Source organism: Cottoperca gobio, chromosome 19 (genome assembly GCF_900634415.1).
Source record: "Cottoperca gobio chromosome 19, fCotGob3.1, whole genome shotgun sequence".
NCBI classification, from domain to species: domain Eukaryota; kingdom Metazoa; phylum Chordata; class Actinopteri; order Perciformes; family Bovichtidae; genus Cottoperca; species Cottoperca gobio.
The window spans coordinates 20,123,215-20,134,954 of record NC_041373.1 but is presented as its reverse complement, the minus strand read 5'-3'; the positions used below and the strand labels follow the sequence as shown (position 1 = coordinate 20,134,954).

The 11,740-nt window shown below is 42.9% G+C and overlaps 1 protein-coding gene across 1 annotated transcript; it reads right to left on the bottom strand.

Annotated features, from left to right (window-relative positions):
- Positions 1-2,036: 2,036 nt before the first annotated feature.
- On the bottom strand, positions 2,037-8,846 carry LOC115024908 (NLR family CARD domain-containing protein 3-like; the record flags this gene model as incomplete). The annotated part of the gene is given in 9 exon segments (XM_029456775.1): positions 2,037-2,480; positions 2,698-3,425; positions 3,943-4,116; positions 5,166-5,339; positions 6,495-6,545; positions 6,547-7,493; positions 7,495-8,339; positions 8,473-8,573; positions 8,800-8,846. Coding segments are annotated over 8 exon segments (2,628 nt in total), but the record flags the coding sequence as incomplete, so codon positions are not given.
- Positions 8,847-11,740: the final 2,894 nt, after the last annotated feature.

The following is an 11,740-nucleotide window of genomic DNA, read 5'->3' as shown; positions in this document are numbered from 1 at the left end:
GGAACGTAACATAAGATTACACTTTATTACAAGTACTAAGACAAATAAATGTAGTTTAGCATTTAACCAGAAGTGTGAAATAGCAGTGTGGAATGAATACAACACTATATCACCAAACTAATTATATATATTGTTTCTAAATATAGGCAATGACAACATGATGGCCAAAAGTCCCACATTTCCTGACAGCTGTAAACTCATCACACGTGTTTAAAGTGAAGTGCAACAGCGCCTCCTGCAGGTTAAAGGAGGAACTCCTCTTTGGTAATAAAGTGCTTATCCCATGTATAACTTTAAACATTTAAAAGCACAGAAATGAACAGATCTTCTGTAAAAGAGTAGAAATAAATGAGGAGAACATGAATGATGTTTTTAATCCCTCAATTCTAATATAAAAAACCTTCAAATACACACATGATGAGACATGTACTCAACATAAACAGAGAAACAAGAAGAAGAATACAAATAAATGCATAACAACAATAAGAAATATGAAATAGAGCTGGAATAAATCAACTTCAGTAATATGTCATTATAATGAGAAACACTTACGTTCTTCTTCTTTACAGAGTTCACCATGAAGTTAGAAAGTTATAACAAGAGTGATGAACATTTAAATGAGTCTGTTAGAGGGAACCTAAGTGTGCACACTCCAGCATACACCTCTGTGGTGGAGTCCATGCAGTGCAGTCATCTCACTAACTTACTGAAGAGTGAACGCACTTATTGTACATGTGCCAGAAGATGCTTGTATTGATGAAGGTGATGTATTTACTGTGTGGCCATAATAAGAATAATGTGAACAAAGTGTCGTTTTCTTGGACCTTGATGTGAAGTTAAGATTGTTGATGAGCTTTGGGTATTTTAATTTCACACGTGTACACAAAGTACTTTAATTCACCTGTGAGTGCTCTGTGAGTAAATGTAAGCGATGTGATGCAAGTCGCTCTTGGCCTCTTTCATTCCTTCAAAGTATCTCTCAGATGAAGAAGAGTTGGAGACCCCTGGTACAGATCAACAGGCCCTGTACCCCCAGATGGTTGGGTGCCATAAAGTATACGACCCCAATAACCTGCGACTGAGCCCTGGTCCTCTGCCCCCCACTGAGAGAGAGAGACTTGAAACACCTCCTGATAACACTTGCTGTGCCCGGCTGGGACGTGTGGGAAACTACTGAGACAAACACATCTACAATGTTAGATCTGAGCAGGTCGCGCCCTGATCTCCCAGGGGCGAGTCTCGACCAACTCTCCTTCTAACGGGGCCGAATCCTAACTATCAAGTTTTACCTCAAATGGAGTCTAGCGACTATTTAAGTTGGTGGCGAGGAGACTTAGCCTAATGTCTACTGCCTGTATACAACCGTCGATCCCGCTTGCACCAATAATCCCGCCGAACTGAAAAGCTTTGTGAGTTCAGCGGCTACTACCGGTCACGCTCGTCTGACAGCTCTGCTCTATGATCTGTGCACTTGGTATGGACTAGGTTTAGTTAGTAGTCAGGAAGTGACCACAGGAATATGTTTAATCTGTTGGCGAGAGAAAACCTTCATCAGAACCTTTTAGTTATTATTCGTACACACATTAACATGCCTCTTGTTTAAGGGCGCCTGCTATTCTAGTGTCTTATTGACGTACATTCTAAATCATTATGTAGTTTACACAGAGCTTTGCATGCATCAAGTCATTTACACATCTGCGCATATCATTAGTTATAAAACGATCCCTGGTGATAAAGTGAGTCTCTGTATCATGGCCTTTGGTTACATACTTTATCCTCCTGTTTGGAATGGAAAGGTTGAGAGATGAAAAAGGCCTGCTGATTCTCAACCTACTTGACAATGCATATAAAAACACAAGGAAAGCACATTATGAAGTTACAAACCATAACAAAGGAACATCTTAACACAATGTTCTCATAAAGCATAAAACTTACAAACTAAAGGATAAAAGATACAAATATTCCTTTTCTCTTGATGACATCATCAGGAGTCGTCTCCTCTGAGAACTAAATGTTCTCTTCAAATCACAAAGTACTTCCACTAATACGCAGTTTAATGTAGAAATGAAGAATAATGTTTAAGATGAGACGATGAATATCAAAAACAAGAAGTCTGATGAAGTTTAAACAAGTACAAGTGTATATCAGAACTCCAGCAAGAGAACTTATGAAAGGTGAACAGGTTGATGCACTTTAAGCTTTAAGAAATATATTTAAGTAACCCAAGTTAATTATATATATATATATCTTTAGATATGAACTGCTCCATCTTCCACTCGTCTCTCCAGCAGGAGGACCAGTTGATCTGAGCTAATACAAGCTGAGCCTGCAGGTCGGTCCCAGGCAAACAATTACCAATAACTACATTTGATTCTGTGGTGAAGCTCCATAAATATACTTCACACTGTGCAGCTGCTCCTCTTTCACCTTGCTGTCTTCCTCGGGCAGGTTTGTTCACACATCCAGTTTGATGGAGTCCTCTGAAGGACAACAAGAGAAAGAACTCAATGAAAACTTGAATGAAGCTGAGAAACATTAGCAGACAACATTCTGGAATATTTTAGAAATAGAATATATATTTTATATATCAAACAGAAACACAATTGAAAGTAGTTTGTGTACGATGAGGGCATCTCATTTTAAGATCAGATGTTCATGTAATATCTGGATGAATGGAGGATATGCTGCAATACTCACATGTTGTGTGTTTCTCAGCTGTGATCAACTCGCCATCGATCCTGTAGGAACACAATCCCAAAAGTTACGTCTCAGGTTTAAATAACAGTTTGTTGTTAGAGTCAGCCCGCTTCAGAGTCCTGACACGAGCCGACTGATGGAACGCTTTACATGGCATCATATCTTCTGTGCAAACACTACAACTGACTGCAGACAGCTCTGAGCCTGCATTACAGGAAGTAACTCGTCTTTAGTCTGGATCCAAGAACCAAACACACTACCTGTCTCACTCTTCTGTGAAATCACAAGTTCCAAAGTTACAACTTGTAACATGTTGCTTGGCTTTGCATTGTCAGCTTGTGTTTTATTGTTAGTGGAAGAATGAAAGAAAAGAAACACCAGATGAAAGAACAGGAGAACCTGCAGGCAATGAGTGAAATCACTGATTAGTTCTGCTAAGCTAGGCTACAAGTGGAAGGTAGAACTGGGGGATTCCCCAACGTGAGTAACACATTAACCCCCCTGTTAGTACAATACTGCTGAACCAGCAGAGACTGAGTCGGACCCTGACTGACCTGAGAGTCTCCAGTCTGCAGTCTGGACTCTCCAGAAGGTCACGCAGCAGCTTCTCTGATGAATCCTGCAGCTTGGTGTCCCTCAGGTTCAGCTCTCTCAGATGGGAGGGGTTGGACTTCAGAGCTGAGACCAGAGAAGCACAGCTGATCTCTGACAGACTGCAGCCCCCCAATCTGAATAAAGAAAACATGATGTGGATACAAATCCATTTATAATCCAATCAGATGTGTTCAGGTTTAAATGTGTGGCTCAACATTACTACGTCCTAATCCATGAATTGGAGTGACGCTGTCATTCTGTTATTGTGCTCATCATAACATCAGCTTCTACTTTATTATCTGTGGAAACACATTGAAATGAAGGAAACAAAGAATTCTTTGTGCTTGAGAAAGTAAACTTCATCAGTGTACACTAATATTAGTTCAGATGACCTTCTGTATACAGATGTGAGCGTTTACCACACGTGAACATAAATGTACTTTAATAACTAACAGTGGACATTTGCTACAGCTGCTTTAACAAACACTCGTCTTCTGTGACTGCACACTCAATTTAGTGCAAGAAAAGTCAAAATATGAACAAAAGGAAAGTTACGACTTTATGATGTAAATTATTTATGAACATAAATTATGTTCAATAATTATTAAACATGTTGGATCTACAGTAGTACCAGAGAGTCAGTGAACTGACCTGAGAGCCTCCAGTCTGCAGTCTGGACTCTCCAGAAGGTCACACAGCAGCTTCACTGATGAATCCTGCAGCTCGGTGTCCCACAGCTCCAGCTCTCTCAGATGGGGGGGGTTGGACTTCAGAGCTGAGAACAGAGAAGCCCAGCTGATCTCTGACAGACTGTAGCCCCTCAATCTGAATAAAGAAAACATGATGTAACTTTAGAAAACAATGTTGCTGCTTGAGTTAGTTCAAGGTGGAACATTGAATGTGTAAAGGTGTGTATTTTTGAAAAGCCTGAGATCAGACAGACGGTGTTACCACGGGAACAAGAGGAAGCTCCTCTGATAAATGTGTTTCATGTTCTTTACACAATTAGTGGAAAAGTGAAAGATTAAAGAATATTGTTGGAGAAAAACTGTCTTTAACCGATAGATTTCATCAAACTTAACAAAGTGGGGTTTGTTTATGAAACGGGAAGACTCTGAAGAATGTGTAGCAAAGGGAGTAAACCAGCTGAAGGGCCACAGGGGCCCATTGTGGATCTCATGCTTTCAACATGTGGCTCTGATCCTTTCAAACATCTACAAGAATGGTGATGAACGTGGTTTCAGGAGGTCGTTAAGTACGGCACAGATACAGATACTAGGCATGATCTCCAGTGTTATTTATACTATTTTAATTCTGTTATTTATATTATTTTAATTGACTTCACACTCATTTACATCAACACTGTGATTATTGTGCTGTAAATGCTCTGTCTCATCTTCTACTAAGTTTGATGTTTCTGCTGTGAAGCACTTTGGGCTGTAGTTCTTGTATGAAAGGTGCTCTACAAATAAAGCTTATTATTATTATTATTATTATTATTAAGGTTTAATAATCTGTTCAGAGCTGAAGAAGTTTAGAGGTCACTGTCAGCAATGATACAAATGTGTTGGTAATCAAAGCTCAAAGTCTCTGCAGCCTGTTTCTCTCTGTCATCAGATGTTTAACAACCTCCTTCATATCTCTCACACACCTCAGTACTGACATCTTCTTCACTGACTCATGGAGCACAATGTGAGTCTGTGGAAGCTCAACAACTGTCCCGTCAAACATTTACTTTCTCTACTTTACGTCATTCTCCACAATATTCAGACATTTGAGAAATAAAGAAGACAATAATAATAATTACAACGTCTTCACCTTCTGCAAATTGTGCCAATTATATTTACTACACGAGCTACAGTCAGTGAACTGACCTCAGCGTCTCCAGTCTACAGTTTGGACTCTGCAGTCCAGCAGACAGCGGCTTCACTGCTGAATCCTTCAGTGGTGTTATATTCAGGTGCAGCTCTCTCAGGTGGGAGGGGTTGGACTTCAGAGCTGAGGCCACGACTTCACAATCAGTGTCTGAGATGTTACATCCATAAAGTCTGTCAGGACACATATATTACAAAATGTGTTATTATGAAAGAGGAAACATTCATTTATTTCATGCATTTGATGACAAAACATTTGCTGTTAGACATTTTAATATCTTTATTGAGTTTAATATATGCATTGTCCCCCCCCAGGATACTCGGGAGATGCCCACAGGATACTGAACCTCTATTAGAAAGATTGAGGCCTACATGAAAGGGGGAGAAGTTACAAATGGAATCCGGGGCGAGGACGGCAGCAAAGAGCACGATGGATTCATGAGCAGGTAATCTAAAGTGATTCTTACACACATCTGCAGTTTCCCAGTTATATTTAGATGTTCTTTAGTGTTGTTGGATTATAAACGGCGTAAGGAATTCTTTGTGTGTTGTAACTGCGTCTGAACTCCCCTGTCTCTGCTCTGGCATCTTCAGAACACGAGGCAGGACAAGCCGCTGTGACATCAGTGGTTCATCTGATCTCACTGTGTTTGACATGAAACAATAACTCTCATCACTTATCACCTGCAGACTTGTAATATGTGTTTAATGTTGCAGATGAAGGGAGAGAGTAGTGCTGCAGTTACATTGAGGCTTCCATAATGTCCACAGTGTGTCAGTGTGATCTGATCCTAGGTCTGTCTCTGCTAGCTACCTTCTGCTGTCACTGACTGTTGACAAACGCAACAGAAAGGAAACAAATCATTGAAAGTATCAGAGATGTACAGAAATAAATGTTAATATAAAGACTCAGGTATTACCTGTGTGTCTGATGTAATGATGAAGAAACTGCTAGAATGTAACAACAACTTCTCTGCATTCACTCAGAACTGTAAAATGTGATGAAACCTCGAGCACCTCTAAAGTCTTTAGTTTGACAAGGTCTGCATGTCGCCTCCATCCCCCAAAGGAATGTAATGAGAGGAAGAAACTGTCAAGTGTCACAATTATTACAAATAAATAGAAATGTGTTCATGAACTTCACAGATAGAAGCTGAAAACACTTGTTTTGCTCTCACAGCGTTTGAAACAGCTCAAGAACATCTGAAACTAAATAATGAAGTAAAAAGTGGATATATTTATTCAATAAAATGAATTTTCTCGTGTATATTTGAAGAACTAAACTTCTAATCTACTCTGATTTATAAAGTTAATCACATCTGGACTTACACAGCCTTTCTGCAGTTCCTCACAGCTGGAATCAGTCTCCGTCGTCCCTCCCTGTGATGTCTTGTACTTCTCCAGGACCAACTCATCCAGAACCTCCTCTGACATCTGCAGCATGTGAGCCAGAGCTGAGCACTGGATCTCAGAGAGTTCCTTCTGTGATCTGTTCTCTGACTGCAGGAACTCTTGGATCTCCTGATGTACTGAGTGGTCCTTCATCTCTGTCAGACAGTGGAAGATGTTGATGCTTCTGTCAGCAGAGGTATCTTTACTCCTCATCTCTTTCAGGGTGTTGATGATTCTGTCAGCAGAGGTATCTTTACTCCTCATCTCCTTCAGGGTGTTGATGGCTCTCCGGATCATTTGTAGACTGTTGTGTGTCTGACCCAGCAGGCCTCCTAAGAGTCTCTGGTTGGACTCCAGAGAGAGGCCGTGGAGAAAGCGGACAAACAGGTCCAGGTGGCCATTCTTACTTGTGAGGGATTTCTTCATGGCTTTAGACAGGAAGACATCCAGGGATGAGTTCTTCTTCCAGTCACTCCCCAGGAAGTCCTCCAGTACCTCTGTGTTCCTGTTGCTGTAACAGTGGAACAGGTAGACTGCAGCCAGAAACTCCTGAATGCTCAGATGAACAAAGCAGTAGACTGTTTTCTGGAAGATCACACTCTCTCTTTTGAAGATCTCTGTACAAACTCCTGAGTACACCAAGGCCTCCGTGGCATCAAGACCACACTGCTCCAGGTCTTCTTGGTAGAACATGATGTTTCCTTTCTCCAGATGTTCAAACGCCAGCCTCCCCAGCTTCAGAAGAAGTTTCCCGTCAGCCTTCGTCAGCTCCCGTGGACTCGTCTCATGTCCCTCATCATACTTCTGCTTCTTCCTCTTGGTCTGAACCAGCAGGAAGTGTGAGTACATGTCAGTGAGGGTCTGGGGCAGCTCTCCTCTCTGGTCTGTAGTCAACATGTGGTCCAGAACTGTAGCAGTGATCCAGCAGAAGACAGGGGATCAGACACATGATGTGGAGGCTCCTGGATGTCTTGATGTGAGAGATGATTCTGCCGGACCGTTCTTCATCACTGAATCTCCTCCTGAAGTACTCCTCCTTCTGGACGTCAGTGAAGCCTCGTACTTCTGTTACCCTGTCCACACGTGCAGGAGGGATCTGATTGGTTGCTGCAGGTCGGGAAGTTATCCAGACGAGAGCCGAGGGAAGCAGATTCCCGCTGATGAGGTTTGTCAACAGCACGTTGACTGATGACTGCTGTGTGACATCAGACACAACCTCATTGTTGTGGAAATCCAGTGAAGGTCTGCTTTCATCCAGGCCGTCAAAGATGAACAAAACGCTACAGACAGCGAGCGTCTCTGCTGTGACCTTCTGTAAGGTTGGATGGAAAACATGGAGCAGCCTGAGAAGACTGTACTGCTCAGCTTTGATCAAGTTCAGCTCCCTGAAGGAAAGCAGAATCAGCAGACTGACATCTTGGTTTTCCAAACCCTCTGCCCAGTCCAGAGTGAACTTCTGCACGGAGAAGGTTTTTCCAACGCCAGCGACGCCGACCGTCAGAGCGACTCTGATGTGTACCTGTTGGTCAGGTGAGGCTTTAAAGATGTCGTGGCACTTGATTGGAGCGTCACGGAGGGTCTTTTTCTTGGAAGCTGTCTCAAGCTGCTTCACCTCATGTTGAGTATTAACCTCTTCACTCAGTCCCTCTGTGATGTAGAGCTCAGTGTAGATCCTGTTGAGGAGGGTTTTACTCACTGTTTCTTCACTTCCTTCAGTCACACGTTCACATCTCCTCTTCAGACTGATCCTATGTTCATCTAAAACCTCCTGCAGACCTCTATCTGCTGAAAGAGAAGACACATGTGAGATTAATAAATATATATAACAGATCATAATGTGCTGCACAAACAAATGAAGCAGGAAGAATCCTGTTTTCAGACATGAAGACAGCAGCAGACAGATGTACAGTCTTACTGTGTGCACAGCTGGTAGAGACTGGATCCTTCAGGACGTCCTGACACAAAGCACAGCTGGACCGCTGCTCCTCCACAGAAACAGGAGTTTTGCTCTTCTTTCTGTGGAGATGAACACGTTCTTTATAACACATCACAATAGTGCTGGCTGATGTTCACTGATTGGTACAACCTATGTCTCCAACATGATAACAGTTTAGTCCCAGTTGTCTACTGTGTTTCTTTACTGTACTCTACTGGGCTTATGTTATCATACAACAGTAGATTATAAGAGAACATAAAAACTGAATCCTCTTCAGGTCAGTTTACAGAAGAAACAGACTCTTACTTTGTGTCTGAGGGTCCAGGTTCATTACTGAAGAGTATGAGGTGGTCTCATAGACCTGTCACTCTTCAGAGACAGACAGCTGGGGACTGCAGACACTGAGCCGTCCTCCTCCTCATCTGTTAAATCATTCATCTTCTCCAGTCTGAGAGTTACTGTACACACACACACACACACACACACACACACACACACACACACACAGTATAAAGTATTATTTATCTGAAGCAGAAGAATCTTCTCCTAAAGGAAACTTCATCCTTCAGTTCATCACAAACATCATCTGGAGATACATGTTTAACTGACAGGAAGAACTGAGAGCAGAACAATGTTTCCCTCTGAGATGTAGTGCAGTACAAGTATAAAGGACATTTACTCAAGTGCAGTACTTCAGTAAAAGTACTTATTGATATTCTGATTGTGGATCCATTATTTAATAACCAGATGATGATGGTGGTGTCTTTTGAACGCTGGAGATGATTGATGAGGCTAAATGCTTCAGGTAAAGTAGAGAATATATAACTCCTATCAAAGCAGAAGCTCAGGAATCATCAGCCTCACGTGACTGAACGGAAATGAGCAGAAATAAAAGTGTAAATGTAAAAAGTGTTCCTTGCTGACAGACAGACTCTCCGACTCTCTGGATTGAATTGTATCCGTGATCAAAGTAAACGGAGAAATAACTGAAAATAAATGTATTTCTACTAAATGATAAAGTAGTTTGTGCTTGTGTTGTTTATATTGTGATATAATGAACTAATAAATGTATTATCTTGTGTAATAACTGAAACACGTATTTACATAGATAATGTGAAGAAATGTTAGGTACTATAAATATTAAATAAAGCTCAACTCACTCAGAACTGTCTCATCATATCGGCTTTTATTTTGAAACTACTTCCGGGAGTTCCGCCCCGAAACGGACACAAAGTTAATTTGAACTTTTAGAAGGTAAAAAGCAAGAAGAAGAAGTTTAGTGTTGACTGGTTGGAGAAAGAACAAGCATTGATCCGGAGGGTGACGGGTTGTGAGGCTGCTCTCCATCTGGACTGTGCTGCTGTGTGACATGTAGCGATGATGCTCACAAACATTTCATCACATTGGACTCCAGGACTCTGCTTGTTAGAGACACACAGCAGGACACACTAAAGAATGAATGTGTAAAACCCCAGCAGAGCTGCTGTTAACACTCACCCTGTTCTGCTGCTGCGGCTCTGTCGACGAGAAAATGGCGTCTGTCAGTCCGACTTGTTACTTTCACTTTCAATGTCCCTCCCTGTTGGCAACTCCTCCTGCGTTTCATCAGCAGCTTTATTGTGTGAATCAGTGGCTGAAATAGTGGCATTCACGTCTCGTGCTCCTTTTTGTGTGGAAAGGGGTTAACGCTATTGTGGAAACATGAATTTATCATCTTAGTGTCACTTGCTCAGTCTTAGATGCACACTGCACTTTTATACTTTGATTTATGTACTGAACACATCACCATGTATGTTGCTGTACTTTTATATCTTGATCCATGTGACGTACACTTTACTATGTATGTATATTTGTGTACTTTTATACCTTGATTAAAGTACCATACGCATTACTATGTATGATGTTATATTCTTATACTTGTGATCAGAATTATATGCATGTCCATGAAACTCACAGACCAATTACATGCGAGTTAAGCCATCCCACGTGACGCTACTCAGCCAATCAATAATAATAATGAATAATACAGATGAGAGGCGCGTGACAGACGGAAAGAGGAGTTAGCGATACAGAGAGAGAAGACGGAGACAGGGAGAGAACAAGAACTACTCATGGCCTCTCCAAGAAGAGAGAAGTCAACAGAGCTTTCAACCCAGACTCCTTCATGTTCATCCTTCCCACTGGAGCATATATACTTAATGTAGTGTTAGTTAATATATGTATACTTAATGTAGTGTAGCGAAGAAGCTACGTGGTGCCTCCCATCCATCCATCCTGTGGGCCCACCACTCATGGGAAAAACCGCTGGGGTCGGGTGCGCTGTCACATGGGTGGCAGTGATGGTCAGGGACCTCGACGGACCAGACCCGGGCAGCAGAGGCTGGCTCTGGGGACGTGGAACGTCACCTCTCTGTGGGGGAAGGAGCCGGAACTAGTGCGGGAGGTGGATCGCTACCAGTTGGATCTGGTGGGGCTTACCTCCACGCACAGTCTTGGCTCTGGAACCGTACTCCTGGATAGGGGTTGGACTCTATTCTTCTCCGGAGTTGCCCAAGGTGTGAGGCGTCGGGCCGGGGTGGGGATACTCACTAGTCCCCGGCTGAGCGCCGCTACGTTGGAGTTTATCCCGGTGGACGAGAGGGTCGCCTCCCTACGCCTTCGGGTTATGGGGGGGAAAACTCTGACTGTTGTTTGTGCCTATGCCCCAAACCGCAGTTCTGAGTATTCGGCCTTCTTGGAGACCCTGAATGGAGCCCTGCAGGGGGCTCCAGTAGGGGACTCCGTAGTCTTGCTGGGAGACTTCAACACACACATGGGAAACGATGGAGACACCTGGAGAGGCGTGATTGGGAGGAAGGGCCTCCCTGATCTAAACCCGAACGGTCGTTTGTTGTTGGACTTCTGTGCTAGCCATGGAATGGCCATAACAAACACCATGTTCGAACATAAGGATGCTCATAAGTGCACGTGGTACCAGAGCACCCTAGGCCAAAGGTCAATGATCGATTTCATAATCGTATCATCTGATCTGAGGCCGCATGTTTTGGACACTCGGGTGAAGAGAGGGGCGGAGCTGTCGACTGATCACCATCTGGTGGTGAGTTGGAACAAGGGGTGGGGGAAGACTCTGGACAGACCGGGTAAACCCAAACGGGTGGTGCGGGTGAACTGGGAACGTCTGGAGGAAGCCCCTGTCCTGGGGATCTTTAACTCACACCTCCGGCGGAGATTTTCAGACATCCCTGTG